At 35.6% G+C, this 19,635-nt stretch overlaps 1 protein-coding gene across 6 annotated transcripts in view; it reads right to left on the minus strand.

Annotated features, from left to right (window-relative positions):
* The window catches only part of ROBO1 (roundabout guidance receptor 1), a 1,187,644-nt gene that overhangs the window by 322,733 nt on the left and 845,276 nt on the right, over positions 1-19,635 (minus strand). For all 6 annotated transcript variants that reach the window (XM_047722064.1, XM_047722068.1, XM_047722063.1 and 3 more), the window contains one exon: positions 14,457-14,783. In XM_047722064.1, the coding sequence (XP_047578020.1) occupies positions 14,457-14,783 (327 nt within the window). The remainder of the gene's footprint in view (positions 1-14,456; positions 14,784-19,635) is intronic.

Below are 19,635 nucleotides of genomic sequence, written 5' to 3' on the forward strand. Positions count from 1 at the left end.
GACTTTTTATACTTCTCCATCTAGCACAGCACAGAAAGATGATATTGATAGGTACAGCTATCACGTTGTAACCACCAGGAAGAAAACTACATACTAAGGCTGGTAGAAGAGCAAAATAGAAGGAAGCTAGACTCTTGATGCCTTTTGGAAGCCATCATACTTTTACTGTACAGCCTTCCTCCAGAATCAAATTAAAACCTGTCTATTAAACTGCCCAACTTTGGTTACATGCAGTAGGATCTAATGTGGATCTAGCTGGGTGCCATGAAATTCTGGGAAAGCGAACAATTCGCAAAGGAGGTCTGTTGTGTCAAATGCTTGCTTTACACAAAACAAAGTTTAGAGAGCTGAGGTCAAGACTATTAACAGTAATAGGATATTAGTGAAAGAGAAGGTTAGTAAGGCCACACATGGTGCTAAGCACCTCTTTGCAAAGTTTTGGAAGAGCACCATATTTGAATTGCTTGTATGTTTGGAATATTGACTGGACCCCTGCTATAGCCTTCAACATACTGATGTAGAAGAAAACATTCCTGAAAGAAAAAAAAAATAGAAATAGAATAGTATATCATATTCTTATTCTTATGTTCTTGAAACAAAGAAACCATGTAGTTAAGTGACCACAACCCTGAACAGGAGATACACAGACACTATTGTAATTATATGTCCACCCACAGGACGCCAAAACTAATTTTTACCAAAAATGCATTCTGAAAAAACAATTTGTTTTCTGAAAAAAATATTTTGGCATTCCATATAAACGCGGGAATTGTAGTAATTTAGATTCCCCTACTCATCCTTCATAGAATTCATTAATATTTTAAAACCTCTACAGTCTTATGGAAAAGAGATACATGGAAAAGTTTGTTTAAAAACTTAATGTACAAATTATTTTTTAACAGCATACAGAAATACTTCACTGGAACATATATATATTTTTAAATATTTTATTTATTTATTTGACAGAGAGAGAGAGATCACAAGTAGGCAGAGAGACAGGCAGAGGGAGAGGGAGAAGAAGGCTCCCCAGCGCCTGATGCGGGACTCGATCCCAGGACCCTAAGATCATGACCTGAGCCGAAGGCAGAGGCTTAACCCGCCGAGCTGGAACATATTTTGAGAAAAGCCACAATGAAATATTTAAATGCTCACCATGCCAATGACAATAACTGTATTATAAACGCTCAAAAATATATTTGTCATAAAAGACATACCATGCACTGATATATGAAGGCGATACATCCTTTCACCAATATTTATAGGGATTTTAAGTACATTTATATATGAGAGGATGGCTGACACTGGGAAAGGAAAGCTCATTCTGAATGTAACCATATATGGCATTAGTTTGTCAGCCTTCACTTACCTGCAATGAAGAGAGACACCCTTTGGAACCATAGGAAAGGAAGGAATACCCTTATCCATCAATGTGCGTACCATAGGGAATAGCTCATGATACAACAGTCACCATGTATATACTGCTCTGTCAACCAGCCACACTTCTAAGCACTTCTTATGTATTGACTTATTTAATCCTCCTCAAAGTTCTCTAAGGTAAGTAGAATGAATATCCCCTTTTGCAGGTGAGGGAACTGAAGCATAAAGAGCTTAAGTAAACTCACCAAGGTCAAAGTTATGTTAAATGAACTTGCCTTGACTTTGTTGAGAACACAATTAATGACAGAATTAGTTGTCACTAATTCTGTACAAATTATATAGGTACGAGTAGATATCTATATACAAAATACATATGTGTATACATATATACAAATTACATACATATAAATTCTATTTGTAACTATAAAGAATGTCCACAGTGTACTCTATAGATAAAAACCATTGTACAGGGTGAAGAGAACCCTTTACATTCAAACAACACAAACTTTTCTTGGAATAGATCCTAAGAAACGTATGGTTATTCATCTGGGGTTGATGATTGAAGTTTTGAGGGAGGCTTAAAGAATTATAACCAATATAGTTCAGAAAGAACAGAGATTTTAGTGGTAATTAGTTGAAGGAAGGGAGGGAGAGAAGGAAAGAAAGTAAAGAAAACTGTTAAGGAATTGATTTTCTTGCCTCCCGGTGTTACAGAATATGACCACAGAATTCTGAGTTTCTTCAAGGTTTCAGTTTTTGGTGATTTAGGCAAAAGATGAGAGAACAGGAGTTAAAGGCAGCTGTCAACATGTTCTCAATCCACTGACCACAAAAGTATTTTCTTCTCTCCTGTGGAATTTTGGCTCTTTGCTACTTTCTTTCCTGAGGTGGTCCCAAAGGAAAATACACTAGAATCATATTTTCCAAGAATTCCCTTAAGTATGATTCAACAAGGTTACAACCTGTCCTATGCTCTTGTTTTAGAACTAAGAGAAGTCACTTGAGTAAGCTATGACAAGCGCTGAGTTATGTGAGCAAAATGCTCTCAGTACCCTTCCACAGCAAACACAGACTCCTAATCCATTTTCTGGTGTCTGACAGAGATAAGAATCTGATAAAATGGTAACTTAATGTGACTCAATCTAGATAAAGTAGAGTATTATGTGGAGAAGAGATACAGGGTGATGGAGAGGAAGAGATTGAGAAAGAATATAAATTCTTAGGGGGAAGGGATGTCCTTTTGCAATTTCTTTTTAACTTTCTGGCTTTTCTTCTAAGTTCTACTCCATCCTTTATTGGGTAAGATTAAAAAGGTCCCCATTCAGGCATACTAAATAATAATTTGGTCATAAACTTTTATTTCTCTTGACAAGTGTAAAATGTCATAGGCGCTATTAAAACTTCCATTTAGACCTTAGGTTAAATACGACTTAAAATGTTACTAAAGCTACAGTTTCCACTTCAGAAATACTAAGAGACTAAGATTAGAAACTGTTTTATACTCAGAAACCTAAATTAAACATCAGATATAATTTATTAAAAATTAGGCCCTGCTTAATAACTATCTTCAAACATATGAGATGCTATATTAAAAAAATGGCTTTTCTATTATCACTTAGCCTATAAAATGAAAGAAAGACTTCCATAGCATAGGATTTAAGTAAATTAAAGTAATAACTTTGTGTTAACATATGCTGAAGCGTGTGAGGGGTACTGATGATGGAGGCTAGATAATCTTTAGCTCTGAACCGCGTTTAATACAACAAATGATCTTTAGATAATTTAAACTAAAAGTTAGAGGAACAGATTAAATGACTTCCAAATGACCCTTCCAGCATGGTTCTATTCATTTTAGTAAATTCCAGAGTTCTAAATTTTCATTCTAGAAAATGTAAAGTAAAATTAGCTATAAATACAGTATTTCACATTTGGATTATGCTAAATAGATACAGACTTCCATGAATTTACATAAAAACACCTAAGATATAGTTCATGTATTACTTTTCTTGATAAGTGGTGTTATGGAGATTGATAAAGTTTTGAGTATCCTGTTCTTTGCTTAATATCCCACCATCTGCAAATATTAATACATAGTAAACACTGTTTTCCTTCTCCATCCAGGCTAATAATGTATACTTCTGTACTCTTTTAAGTTTAATGCTTACCATAACTACAACCCCCCAACCCCCAGCACATACTCTACCTCTCTTCTGTATGCATTTCTCTCATCTTTTCTCTTTGTCTGTCTTGCTCTCCCTCTCCCTTGTCCCCTCTTTCCTCTCTCTCTCTCTGTCTCTGTCTCTCTGTCTGAGTTTCTCTCTGTGTTACTCTGGATGTGTTTCCCTCTGTGTCCTCCTGTACTTTTCTTTCTGTGTTTCCCCCTCTCCATCTCTGCCCCTGATTTGCTATCTCTACTAGTCTCCTATATATCCTTCTCCACTCTCCCCTGCCCTCAGTCCTGGTTTAGAAGCCCAGGGTAATTCAAACCCACTGAAAATCTTGTTAATTGTGTCTCTCTTAAAAAAAAAAATAAATAAAATAAAAAAATCAGCCACACTGGGTTTGCATTCCAAAAGGTTTCTTTGTTCTAGGGGATAAGGGCTGGCCTATGAACTCTAGTTGAGCACAATGTATACCACTGCTTCTCCAATCTGAATGTGCACAAGTTACATTGTAATACTGTTAAAATACAGCGTCTGATTCAGCATCTCTAACTTGCTTCCAGGTAATGCCAACGATGCTGGTCCCCAACCACACTCTGAGCAGAAGCCTCCTATTGCTACCTGTAACCCACCGGATCCTTCCCTCACCTGAGTTTGCTTCCCTCCCATGGCTACATCCAACATTGCTATCCATATGGGTTTCTTCTCTTTCTTATCTCTATTTTACCTAATTACTGCAGTGTCTCGATTTCATTGGTCTTTACATCTTAATTTTAACTAAGCCTTTAAAAAAAATTCATTAACCACAAACTAAAGCCTAAGATTGTAATAAGATATTTAAAATATTACTATGCTGTCATTTCCCTTCAATTTCTCATCAAATTTGTTTCATTAAATATAAATCTACTAACTTATAACAGCTTTATACAGAATATATGGATTAATGGTAAAGTACAAGAATACACATAATTCTATTACAGAACATTTGTTTTGTGTAGTTTTTCCCTACCCAGAAAGAAAACAGAGATGGTAAACACACTTAGGTCTTATTCTGCACTTATAGATTTTCTCAAGGGAACTTCAGAAAACCCCTCCAGGTACTATTAAATTTCCTAAGTAATGTTATCCCCAGAAGAGCTTCTTTTTTTTTTTTTTTAATTAATTTATTTACAGACAGAGGTCAAAAGTAGGCAGAGAGGCAGGCAGAGAGAGAGGGGGAAGCAGGCTCCCCGCTGAGCAGAGAGCCCAATATGGGGCTCGATCCCAGGACCCTGAGACCATGACCCGAGCTGAAGGCAGAAGCTTTAACCCACTGAGCCACCCAGGCGCCCTCCCAGAAGAGGTTCTTAAATAGTCCAGAACCTTGAAAGAAAGAAAAACTCCCAGGGAAATAGTATCTGATGACTGCATGCTAAGCACTGTGCTTTCAAATGAGTGTTGGAGATCATGTGAACTGCTTGACATCATCACAAAGAAACTGCGGGGAATGAGGGAAAACGGTAGGTTAGTCTGCTTCTTGAAGTGGCATTATGACACTCTATTATGGTCGTCACACGTGGAATAAAATGCTACTGAATTACTCTAGATCACTTCACTTGCAATGTGCTGGGAATGGTGGTAGGCACTTGGGTAATGACATGGTTCCCTCTTGAGATGACTGCAAGGTAATGACAAGTGGAACAGGAAAGTAAGCATCCTGCAAGCTGAGATAAAAGAGGAAAATACGACTTCTTGGGATTGTGATGGGCTGCAACATACAGAACTACCGTTAGCCTCTCAATGATAACATCACCTTACCCAAAGTCCCGATCCTATCTGTATGGTCATAGACTTAACCTGGACTTTGTTGTTACCAATAATTGTATCTCTTGCAAAATTTCAGCCTCTACTGTCTCACCCTTCATAAGTAAGCCTGGTCTTCAATCTTCAAATTGAATCCTTGCTTTTCTCTTCATCTCCATTACTATCACATGCTTCACTAGCATCATCTTCTGCCTGGAATACCTGGGAGCTTCCTACTTGGTCTCTCCCAGTCATTCCGCAACTCATTCTCTACGCATATAGTACTCAACTATTACATGATTCACATTTTTAAAGTATAAATTAGATCATGTAACCTCCACTATTGCCCAAAAACCTGTGGTTCTCATCGCACTGGACATATAATCCAATTATTAACCTGGTAATGGGACCTTACATGATCTAGACCCCACCTACCTCCCTAGCTATCTCCCTTACTCATATGCCATACCAGCCATCTTTCATTTTCTCAAACATGCCCAAGTCTATATTTTCGTATGGCCTTTTAGATGTACAGTTCTATTTCCCCGATACACTTTTTCTTTTACTCTGTGTCTTGGTACTATCTTCTATTTCAGATCTCAGTTTGACCCTAATTATTCTGGGCACTATTCATAATTTTTAACCATAAAGTTATTTGTATAGTAGTTGGTTATTTTCTGTCCTTATTTCTTCTCCCTACTGTATTGCAATTTCCATGAAGGCAGAAACCATTTCTTTTTTTGTTCACCACTGAATAGCTAGAATGAATTAGAATGCCTAGAAAGAGTTATTTTGGAAAAACAAAACAAAACATTTTTGAGGGGGATAAACTATATTCTAGTATTTTTCACATATTTATTTAATCTCTGACTTTAAAAACATTTTTAATGCCCACTTTGGGTAACAGAGAAACAGAGAGCATTTATACCCCCCCAAAACATTCAATATTATTTTATTTTAACCTGACCAAAAAAGTTTAAATTGATAATTAATGACAGCTTAAACTAATTTATATTGTATTAATTAAAATTAGGGACACCTTGAGTGACTCCGTCAACTGAGCATCCAACTCTTGATCTCAGCTCAAGTCTTGATCTCAGGTTCATGAGTTCAAGCCCCACAATGAGCCCCACACCTAATGTGGAGCCCACTTAAAATAAATAATCTTAAAATTAATTTTACTAAGAAGGTTTGGGTATGTTTTATTAAATAAATTTATCACTCATTTTAAAATACATACAAATGACTCTCAAGCTGCTCTGTGTATGTGGGGAGAACTTCCAGCATTTAAGTCATAAATAAATTAGTAGGATTAAAAGGAGTAGTAATATGATGATAAGATTTGAGAGGTAACCAGATCTATCTTGTTATTTTAATATATTTTACAGACAGTACTGTTGAAAGGAGGAGACACTGCCAAGAATTTCCCATAAATAACTAAATACTGAATTGATTTTCTGGAAGCCTCAAGGGGCTTTATATCTGAGCATCAACTAGTGCTGAAATAATCATCTTAGTATTTTTCAGCACATATGAACACCATCTACTTTTTGAGAAAATTAAAGGAGTGGCTCCTGAGACTGGTAATAGTATATGTATCCTCTAACCCTATAATTACTGAATTGAGTCTTGTCCAGGATGGTGTATCTAGTAATATTCAGCAGAAGGAAGTTGTTTTGTAGCATCCAACCTGAAGAGCTAAACTTTTCCAATTAGTCTTTATGATATAGATATGTGTTCCAACATATCCAATGCCTTTTTTGGGAATAGTTTTCCCAGAGAGTATATAGAGACCTTAAGGTGTCTACCCAACTTCCAACAGTAGTTAACTCTTAGTGATGAGATTATAAGAATATGTACATATTATCACAAAAAAATTCAATTTTTCAAAGTTATGTAAAAATGATCTCTTTAAGCTTATTAATCACATTCCTTAACTTGTGATTAGGAGTAAAGAGAAAGAAATGTATAATATGCCCCTACTCTTGAGATGTTTCTACAAATCTACTAAAGATTAATATAGAGCAATTATGTGAGATAAAGGAAAAACATAAAAAGTTTGCTGAAAAAGTCAACGGAACATGTACCTTGAACCATGTTTAACTAGCAGGGGTTTCAAGATAGAAAATAATCTGTTGCTTATTTATAAATAAATAGTCACTCAAACGGTCAGTCTTCTACTAAAATGCCCTTTGAAACTCGAACTTTCTTTTTATGCGCATTGTCACTGTCCTCTCTCATGGACCCACCTCTTCATGGATTATGAAAATACATATTTCATATTAAATCCTCTTTGAAAGGATAAAACAAATAAAAGAGAGATGGGGGAGGAAGAAAAGAGGAAGAATTTTTATGTTCTCTCGAAAGAAAATGACCACTATCTTCTCTCTTAATGTAGCTATTAAAGGATGTTGCTCTTACTTTTCCAAACCAATGAAGAGTTCCCCTGACACTGCATTCACTTGAAGGTATAATCTGTCTACACTTGATTTATGACACAATTTAAACCTGACATCTGGATGTAACAAGTGCTCTGACGGACCTACTACTTACATTATGGAGATTACAGAACCTTTCCCCGATATTCTGATTTTTATTTCTCAGTTACTTAATAGGATAAAATAACTATAAACCCAATTAACAAAAATCTAAACATAATCATTAAAGGCAGCTATGGAGTAAATGTTTGTGTCTCCCTCCCCCACCCCATTCATGTTTAAGTCTTAATCCCCAGTGGGATGGTATTTGGAGGCAGGGACTTTGGTTGGTAGTTGCGGTTGGATGAGTTCATTGGGGTGGAGTCCCTCCGATGGGACTGATGTCCTTACACTGAGATAAAAAAAACTAGAGCCTCTCTCTACCATGGGAGGAAACCAAGAAAAGAGTTCTCACCAGAACCCAACCATGTTGGCACCCTGATCTCCAACTTCCCAGCCTCCAGAACTGTGAGAAATAAATATTTGTCGTTTAAGCCACCCAGCATAAGTCGATGAAGACAGGCAACAACAAAAGAATGTAAAATTTTACAGACAGTAAAATTCAAGTGTTCAGTAACAATAATCATATCATAGAACTTAGCAAAGCTGCCTCTACTTAAGGGAATATACACATTAATTTAATTAGGAAAAATGTGAATACTATCTCAACTGTAAAAGATATAAAACTGATTTTTTTTTATTTGTCCGTGAAAGAAAAATGATTTGATCAACATTATTTCATGTTCTGCATTAGGACTGAAGATTTTAAGGTAAAGGTAAATTTCTCATACCAGTGATTTCAATTCTTGTTGGCATTTAGTATATTCAAGACATTTTTTTACTTAATCAGAAGTTAATTTAAGAAAATTTACTTACTGAAACATTTACTTATATTTTAGTATATTAATGCACATAGCTTTAAACTTAAAATGAAATGAGTCCATTTTTCAAGTCAGAAGCATCAGATCCCTTTTATATAAAAATAACCTTGGTGTTTGATGGAAAGAGATAAAGAAGAAAAAAGTAATAAAAATAACAGCACCAATGATTAAATTTATGATTTAAAATTTATGATTTGTAATTATGTGGCAGTCATTGCGCCACATACTTTATATGCCTAATTTCATTTAATCATGAATCAATTTTGGAACAAAGAATCAGTTCATTTTAGAATGTAAGTGTACCAGGAAGTGAAAAGATTCTTAAATCATTAAACTAAATGACTAACATTCTTCCTTTGAATACTAAAAACAAAAATAAGATATAAACAAGGTTTTAGAATGTGGTGGAAACACTTGAAAATGCCTAGTTAAAACAATAAAACAAAATTAAGTAGAGGAAACAATATTTTTAGATATGTGATATAAAGGAAATTCAGTTTCAAAAATAAAAGTACTATCAGGGAACAATGTGTGTGTGTGTGTGCGCACGTGTGTGTGTGTGTGTCTTTGTGCATATAAACTGTATAAATAATTCCAGTGTCTGACCATAATAGAGGTCAGATTGATTATGTGTGCGCACATAATCAATCAATTGATCAATCAATATTTTAAAGTATAATGGCATGTTTTACTTCCACCTGCTCATCTGAACCATTTTACCTCCAGGAGAAATCCTTCCATCTTCCAAGGTCCAGATTTTAGGAATACATTCTATTGTACCTAGGTAAACACATGGCTACTTGGCATCCATGAGTTTACTTTGTCATTTTACCCAAAGGAAGAAAACTGGGTAAATCAAATTCTAAATCACTTTGATGAGTATCATTTAATAATAACAGAAGATCATGCTATATTGAGAGTAGTTTACCTCAAAATATAAACATTTACCCCAAAGTAATTACTACTAAAATGTACCCTAGTTAATAAAATCTGGGAAGACTTAATCTTTGATTAATTGGGAAAAATATTTGTTTGTTTGTTTTTTTCTCCAGGAAAGATAGTTCCTCCAGTTTTGCTGCTACAACAGCCAGCAGATGCCTGCCTAGTCTAAAGGGAATTTCTTTTCCTCAAGAGAAAACAGCTTAAATAGGAAACAAATAGCCATATGCGAACTGTGTCCTGCTTAGCAGATGACGTAGAGGGCCATGTTCTACAATGGGAAGCATGAGGGTCAAGGTTCAGATTACTTTTCCTTAAAATTCAATGCAATTACCCAAGATCAAATTACTTATTAAATATAAGTTGTGTCTAAGAACTGTGTTATTAATTTGTGCCAGGCACAAAATGGAGTTCTAAATTTAGTAAGCGATGATGTTGGGTACAGGAGAATGGAGAATGGTCCCAATAAATATTTTCCTAAACATTTAGTAGACTCTTAAATAAAGCTAATACAAGATAAATGAGAACATACCACTTGCAAGACCATTTTAGAAAGCTAACTTTGAAACTGAATTAGATAAAGAGTGAAGTTTTCAAAAATCTTAGAAATAGCGAGTGGTATCTCCTAAATTTTCCAATGTAATGTCCCCATTAAGTTATAGAATTCTTGGTTTGCAGAAAAAAAAAAAAGAAGAAGAAGAAGAAGAATTTTAAAATATATTGAAAAAATAAAACTGTGATTAAAAATTATTTTCCTTTGCAGAGATAAACTTCCAAAAATTCCAGGAAACTTTAGTAACAACCATCATATATTTCTTAGCATTTCAATTTTTAGACTTTATGATTGTGTGAGATAACTTTTTAATTGCATTAAAACTGAGCTTTCAAGAACAAGGAATGCAGCTTTTACCACATGGCAAGGATTGACACCCAAAGGCTGGCCAGTGCTTCTCACTGGGCCTAACCTAGTTATGATGGGGACTTAAATGAAAATAAAAAATAACTAATCCTAAAAATAACTAATAAATGTAATCCTTTTGGTGTACTTTAAAAATTTCAATAAATATTAAAGACACAAACGACATGATTAATATCATTTCTATACAGAAACAAAGGTTTTCAATGACATTCAATATCTTTTTTTTTTTCCAGTGTTCGAGAGATTGACAATTGTTAGGAACCGAGAAATCTAGTTGTTGTTACAGCTGTAAAACTTGGTTTAAAGGCAAATTAAACACAGGTAAATGTTTTTAAAAGCATTACCAACAACTGTGCTGTGAAATCTGGGTTGCCTCTAGACACTTTTGTTAATGCTATTACTCTGGGTTACAGACTCACCAAGAAATTAATGCAATCTTTGCCTTCCTGTATCTTTGGGAAGAATAAGAATAGTTCTTATTGAATTTCATGTACCTAAACTAATGTGTAAAAAAAAAAGGTAGTAATATTCTCCAGGAAAAAATAAAACCAAACTAGAACCGTACTTTACAGATTTAACCCACAGCAAATATGGCCTATGTTTTCCTGGACTTCTACCCCTAACTCCCACCTCCCCACATACACACATGACCTGGTTTTTTATGTAACATACAAAAGGCAACTTTCTATTTTAGGACACAAACGTACTTTAAAATGGTGAATTAACAGTAACTATTGTCTAAAATACATAATTAGGGGTGCCTGTGTGGCTCAGTGGGTTAAAGCCTCTGCCTTCAGCTCAGGTCATGATTCCAGGGTCCTGGGATCGAGCCCCACATCGGGCTCTCTGCTCGGCAGGGAGCCTGCTACCCTCTCTCTCTGCCTGCCTCTCTGCCTACTTATGATCTCTGTCTGATAAATAAATTAAAAAATCTTAAAAATAAAATAAAATAAAATACATAATTAAAATATGGGTGAACTATATCATTACATATCTCTTTGTAGGGCACTAAAGCCTGAATTTACTAAATAATTTTTTAAACACACAGAACCCATTTTAATTCCAGAGCATTAATTTTTCCCATATAAATTAGGTTACAAAACAATACAATTTATCCAAATAAAAACATGTTGTTAATTATTGCAATCAAACAAGTACAAAAATTGTTGAACACAAACACTACTCAAACTTTTTTTTTGGATTTAGTATAATTATTATTATCACTAATAAAAATCTTTATTATCAAACTATCCTTATGAATATCAAAATATGTTTGATAAATATATAATATACATGTTGCCCTTCTACATGTATGAATTGTTAATGAATATGATCTTAAAGTATTGTTTAAAGTATCTTAACTTGGGTTCCTGAGTGGCTCAGTGGGGTAAGCCTCTGCCTTCGGCTCAGGTCATGATCTCAGAGTCCTGGGATCGAGTCCCGCATCAGGCTCTCTGCTCAGCAGGGAACCTGCTTCCTCCTCTCTCTCTGCCTGCCTCTCTGCCTACCTGTGATCTCTGTCTGTCAAATAAATAAATAAAATCTTAAATAAGAAAAAAATAAAGTATCTTAACTATATTCTCTTTTCTCTGGAGCTTGAAACATTTTGGAGACATAATGAGAAATATCACACGAAAATTTGGGATGTATGCATTCAGGGACTATTATCTGAATATTTTGCTGATAAAAGTTATATAATGATCTTATGTCTGTTTTCAGTTCCTTGAAGGTGTATTTGTTGACTAAGACTGGAAAAGCATTTCCCATAATGGACTCACAAAGTAACGGAAGGTCTTGCTTAGAAAAAGAATTTAACTGGATACTAATAATGTCTTTTAAAATAGTTACACAAAAGCCAGATTAAAAAAACAGAGCTCTCTAAATCCCAGTGCATTAAGGGTATCTTGATCATCTAGAGTAAAACTAAAGGAGTTTTGAAAGGCGAGATCTAAAGGGTAAGCATTTAGATGTTCTATTCAAGTCTATAACATTTTCTAAAAACTCTAGCAATGATCAGAATGCAAGTATTGTAAGAAATAACACAGAAACACAATATGATCTCAGATATATATTTCTATTGGTACACACTTCATTTATAAGGGATTATACTTTCAGAGAATAAACAATAACTCTGTTTTTCCTTCTGATCTTCAGTTTCTTATCTACCAAAAATAAGAGTTGGTCATCTATACCATCTATACGAGTAGGTCATCTATACCATCTTCCTTGATTCTCTATATTTGTATTCAGATGTTAACTTAATTTTTTCCCCCACAGGGAATAAGTATTCTTAAATATAAATGTGTCAAAAGGTAGAAAAGTATTAATATCATAACCTGAAAGGAAACTGTATCAAAAAATACATATCCTTTTATAAAAACATTTAAACTTCTTTTGCCTGCACCACATTTCAATTTGGGAAGAAAGGAAAAAGAAAGGAAGGAAGGTAGGAAGAAAGGAGGGAAGGAATGTAGGAGAGAGGAAGGGAGGGAGGGAGGAAAGGAATGAGGGAGGATGAGTGGAGAAAAAGAAAAGTAGCCTGCTGCTGTGATTACAGCTTTTGTTCATCTCACTTACATAGTTCAAGATTTTCACTAAGAATCAAGGCAATAAGAGAAAGTACAGTAAGTTTGTGATCAATTAAATGTGAAGAGAAATATAGACTTGAGTTTTAAGTAAATGTTTTAAAAATATGAGTGGCTACTTCTGGCATAGTTTTAAATGCTTACATTCATTTTTTTAGCTACTTAAATTTTATGCTCATGTTGGACATCTTTGGCATTCTGTCTCACCCTAAGTACTCCATGGACCTATGCGTGTGATCAACCCATCTTGATTCCTGGAGACTGAGTCCATTTTAATAATCTGATTAAGTTGAAAAATCTGTCTTTAAATTCCTTTCTATGTCTATAATTGCATAACTACCTGTGGATCGATATACTCAAGTTCTAGGTGAATGTTAGAGACAACAGTAGAGATTATGAAGCTGATTATATAGTTCAATTTTGAACATAAATTATATCAAAATATCAATCATCCTAGAAAACATTATAGATACATATATACATAGTTATGTCTGCAGTTTCACCATTCATTTTATGTAAAGTGTATTAGAGATCTAAACTTCATTTGTCTTTCCAACCAATCCCTATGCAATACTCAACTGTACTTATAATACATAGAACAGATTCTTCCAAGGATATGAGACTTTCTGGCTACCTCTTGAATGTTTACTAAAAATAAGAGAAGCCTGATTTGTATTGAAATACATTACGCACCTAACAATTTAATCTTTAGTCAAGAGATCCTTCTTGAGGTGATTGCAAATGAACTGTATTTGGTATCCGTGTAAATAACTAAACCATCAACTACCATAGGATGACATACACAGGTTTTCTTCCCAGACGGCACTACAGTAGCCAAAGTAATAACGTATGAGGCACATACGTCTATTTCTCTACCTATACCTTTACCAAAAGTAGAATACATTTCTAAGAATTAGAATCAGTTTAAAACCATATCTTACACTACCAGTTGAAAGTATATCTCCAAACGAAGACAAATGAAAAATACCCCTGCTATTCTTTCCACAGAAATGTACTTGCCTTCAGTATACTGGAGAGCAACAAAGGATAAATCAATTTCAATGAAAATGTTCAACAGAACTACTTCAAATCCCAAGTAGAAGGGTTTAACAACTATGTGCAAATCCCAAAGTAGCATGAATAACCAGCTACGATGAAAATTAAAAAAAAATAAAAATCATATCAAATAGGTAGAGGACTGTACATACAAAAAGCTAGAAATTTTGCTCAAGTAAAGCCTGGGATAGGGGTTTGACTTCTTATTACCACTCTCCAGGCAAAAGATCCCACTGCACCCTTCCTGCTGTCAAGAGCCCAGAGCCCCATGTACTTACTGGCTACCTCCAGCGAAGCGTTATGGCTCACGGCCTCTCCGAGGTAATTCCTTGCTACACAGACGTAGACCCCTTCATCAGGCCTACTTTTTCGTCCATGTACTATACGTAAGAAAAATAAAGATCCACTCGGCAGCAACATTCGGTGTGAGCGAGGGTCATCTTTGTCTGTCTCCACTCTCTCCCCCCCTTTGTACCATTCGATAGTGGGTGTGGGGCGGCCTTCGGCTTTACAGTTCAAAGTGGCAGGTTCTCCTTTTGACACAATTAGGTCGGAAGGGTGTTCAACAATGCGAGGTGGAAAATCTTCCTGACGAAGACGGGAGCCTGCAGAAGAAGTGGCAAAATAGTTTCATATTATCATATGGAAACAACTAGAAATCTTATCGCAAAAGCTTAGCTGTAAGTACTACTACGTAAACAGGGCATAACAGTGACCTTGTATTTACTCCGGACCCCATCTACTAATTAGTCCTACTGGTGTCCACCTCAACCACACCATGCAATTCTTGAATTGCTTTTGACCCTCCACCTAGAAAATACTCTTGCTTTAACTTTGTACAAATCCTGTCCGCTCTTCAAATGCCTTGTGCACAAAGCCTGTCAGAAGTCATTACCCTGTCTGTGTTTACCACATCCGTGCCTATTTTTTGCAGAGGAATGAGTGAGAGAATTGTAGAGTGTTACAGATAATAGCACAGCTTCTTGGAATCTCATTTGCAAACTAACATCAGCCAACACTTTAAAAAAAACCTACTCGGTAGACCAATGAACATCATATTCAAATTTATGATGAAACTGCTCTCTATATAAATTTTTCTATCTTCCTAAATAATAAAAGTGTGTGTGTGTATACACATTCCCAGAATTTGAATTAATAAATTAATGTCATTAGTTGCCAATAGTGATACATTAATATTTAATATACTTCAAGGATGAAATGTTATGTAATTGAGTTTAAATAATTAAATATAATATAGAGTGAAAAAGGACATTGGGTAAGGGCCTGCGTTCTGTATTACATAATAAGTGAGGTCCTGAGTGTTTGTGTCATTTTAATTATTTCCTGTGTCTATACCTTATTTTTTTCCAATGAGATTATAACTTCTAAAACAGGGATCAAGATTCATCTTTTATAATATTCCTACCATACTGCTGCTGTGGATAAATTTAACATGTAAATTTCTTAAAGACTTCTCAAATGCAACAGCCCAAGGCTTAATTTAATTGAGCCCCAAAACTTGTTCTTATCTAGCCATCCAATTTCAATGAATAATGCAAAGTAGAAACCAGGCTTCCTTGACACCTCCCCATCTCTGTCCTCCTCCTCAAATCAATCTCCTCATCTCCATCTCTACAGCCAGCTACCAACCCAGGTCAAACTACTATCAATTCCCACCGGGATTTAGGAAATCTCTTAAACCACTTCACTTCAGTGTAGCCAGAAGAAGGCTTTGAAATGCAAATACAATCTGGGTTCTCCCCTACTTCAGTGGCTCTTAAAATATACTCCTGGCTCTTAAGATAAAGTCCTTAAGAAGATCTACAAAAGTGTGTTCATTCCCCTGTCTAGCTCTCCAGACTCTTCCCATTCCACTTCTTTCTCTGTTTTCTTCACCTCACCTCGCGCTAGTTCACAAACACAACACGCTTCCTCCTGCCACAGGCCTACACCGGCCACAGGGACTTGTGCTCCAAATGATCTCACTCTAGTTAACATCCACTTTCCTTTCAAATCTCTGCCCTCCCTGATCTTTCAAAGAAAGTTAAGTGCTCCGTTTATAAACCTAATAGCCCTACACAGCTACATTTTGGTAAGAATGATCAGAATTGCAATTTCAATTTTTTTGTTTGATGCTTAGAATCCTGTTTTTCCCATTGCTCTGAAAGATCTATGGGTCTGATTTTGCTCATGGTTGCTTCTCTTATGCTTGACAGAGTGTGAGCATGCTGTAGGCGTCAATAAATATTTGTTGAAAAAAATGAATGAAGTTCTAATGGGGAAGATCTATTTGAGTATAATGATCTGAAACTTAATCACATATTCTATAGAAAGACATTAAAAGATTTTATTTTTAAATGATAATCAATGTGCATTCTCTTCAACCTTTCCTAGACTGTAAGCTCTGCATGGACTGATTTATAAATTTCTAATTTGTAACTACTACAATTAACATTTTTTCTTAATGAATGAAATAAACAGATGAATGGTAAAATTTAAAGAGCATTCAGTTATATGGACCATGAAGTAAAGAAAACTGTCATCTGAAATCTTAAGTAATAGTTTTACAATCTGAAATATTGAGAAACAGCTTTAATTCAATGCAGGGTATACAACATACTATAAAGTCTTTAAATGAAACCAACCAGTAAAGGAGGAAGAAATAAACTGGCAACATGGGGAAAAAATAACTGAGAAACTCATACTTTCTCACAAAGGCTATACTGAAGTCAAATGAAATTTAAATTAGATTTTAGATTACTCAATCACAAATGTTATAGAATTTCAAAGAATAAAATATATATGGCCAGCCTTGACTTTGGCTGTAATTACCGAAGGTGGATGCTAATGACAAACAACTACTGAGGTAATAGCTATTTAGTTAAAGCAGTCATTATTTTAAATTCTGAAAGTCCGTTTCAGATAGGAAATAGGGATGCACAGTTTGCTATGGGAAAAAAAAAGGACATTTAAGACAGCTTGAACAAGGGAGAGTAGGCATCCTGAGACATAAAATTTGAGATGAGTCTTGAAAACTGAGTCAAGAATAAAAGAAAGGAGATGATTTCACTAGAGGCACAACTGCCAAAGAATATGGTACACTTGTGGGACCTGGAGAGTTGGTATGGCCTGAGTAGAAGGTACGTGTCAGAGATTAGAAAGTTTGTGCCTGAAGAAGTAGTCAGAAGCAATAATGGGATGAACGTTGTACATCAAGTCAAAGTTCTAGAACTTACCTGAAAGCAACAGAATATTGAAATATCTTAAGTGAGGCATGGGCAGAGTCATGCTTGATTTTTTGTTTTTGTTTGTTTGTTTTGTTGTTGTTTTTGTTTTTTAAAGATTTTATTTATTTGACAGACAAGAGATCACACGTAGGCAGAGAAGCAGGCAGAGACACAGAGAAGGGGAGGAAGGCTCCCTGCTGAGCAGAGAGCCTGATGTAGGGCTGGATCCCAGACCCCGATCATGACTTGAGCTGAAGGTAGAGGCTCTAACCCACTGAGCCACCCAGGCGCCCCTGCAAGATACCATTTTGATTCAACTCCAGTTCTCTTGGTATTTTTTCCTTAGTGCATGCCCCTGAGAAAATTAAACCCACTGAGCTACCCAGGTGCCCCCATGCTTGGCTTTAAAGAGCTCACCATTGGTATGACACTGGACTCTACCGCAGGCTAAATTAGGAGGTAAATTGATTGAGAAACTTTTGTACTCTTTAAACAATAAATTCTGAAAACTTGGGACCTTGCCAGACAGAAAACAGAGGAAAGAATCTAGAGATTTAGTTATAAAATCAACAGGATCTGACCACTGGCAATGTGGGATGAAAACGAAACGGAACATGCACAGGATGGACAAGAAGAACAAGGCAGAGCATTCCAAGTTTGCAATCTGAGCAGGGGGTGAATGACAGTCCCAATGAAGGTGCAAAATCAAAGAGTGAAATTTGTTAAGAGGAAGGACAGAGGAGATGATTTATTCAGTCTGAGACATGGAGGGCTTGAGGTACTTCTTGATTTTTCCAAGTGGAGATGACAAGTTGCCAACTGAATATCCAAGTTTAACCTCAGAAAAAAATCTCAGCTGGAGCCATAGATGAGAATGGAGCTGGAGACTGAAACCATGGGAAAGAATAAAACTGTCCAGGGAGTGTATAGAGGAAGTAATGGCCAATTACAGAACCTGGAGATCACCCAGACACCATTAACATACAGTGGAGCTCAAGACTCACTCTATTCCTAACCAGCAGTTCCCTATAGCTGCACCCGAGCTAGCATGACTTTTGGGAATGGAAAACTCAGGCCTAAGCTTTCACCAGAATGTTTGTACAGCAGTATTCCGTAAAAGAATTTCAGCAATAAAAATGGCATCTACATTACTAAAGGCTAAATTGTCATGCTACGTGAAATACTCTTTCCTCAGATAGCTAATGCGTAATTGCTCAAAAAAGAGTTGCAGTTCTCAGGGTCTTTTGTCTTGCTAAAAGCACGCTATGATACGCCAACAGAAAGGTACTCTATGCAGACTTTCTCAAACTTATTTGGCTACTGAACTCTTCAGTTTTCTTTTTCCAGGATATCCCGCTGAACTTTGCTTCTGAGGAACACACTTCCAGAGAAAATACACTGTTAGCATATAATGATCTGAAGAAATGAATAGGGTTAGCCAAAAAAAAAAAAGTTATTTGAATATAGAGCTTGTGCATTTGAAAATCCTAACAAAAAACACAGAAATCTCAAATTCCTCATATTGTGTAACTTTCAGAAAAGGAAATGTCCAATTCCTGAGTGGTATTTATAATGAGTAATTGGTTAACCTCCCCAATAAAAATTATAAATGGCAATCACCGTCTTCAGAAACACTATAATAAATTATTCTTTATTATCAAGTCTAAGCAGAAAGGAAAGAGAAAGAGAAAACTAACATTAATTATCCATCATCCCCTTCATCACAACAACATCTTTATGAGGTGGGTGTTGTTATATCTGGTGTCCATATGGGGGAAGTGAGACTCTTAGCTGTCATTCAGCGGGAAGGTGGCAGAACTCGGATTCAACCCGAGTCCAATTCAAAACCTTTCATTGAAACCCACAGTGAAACATGCTTTGTCTGTTCTTCTTTCCAATGCTTGAAGTGTTCATTTTGACTGCTTATCTTTAAATTATGGATTATAAAAACAAGAAGCAGTCAAACCTAGTGGCATCTGTTGTTCCTTCCCTATGCATACAGAGAAAACATGACCGTTAAACCGCATGATTTCATACTCCTTTTACTTGGTAAAGAATTTGATAATGAACGAAAGGAGGTATAACGCTTGTCTTATACTGTGTCATCTTCTCTAATTACGAACTTGAATTTTTTAGTAAATAGCTTATAATATCAGTTTTTAATACTGAGAACCTCAATTCCTACACAACTCTTTATGCAATTAAAATTCAGGATCACTGGGGCACCTGG

Source organism: Lutra lutra, chromosome 1 (assembly GCF_902655055.1).
Source record: "Lutra lutra chromosome 1, mLutLut1.2, whole genome shotgun sequence".
Lineage (NCBI taxonomy): Eukaryota > Metazoa > Chordata > Mammalia > Carnivora > Mustelidae > Lutra > Lutra lutra.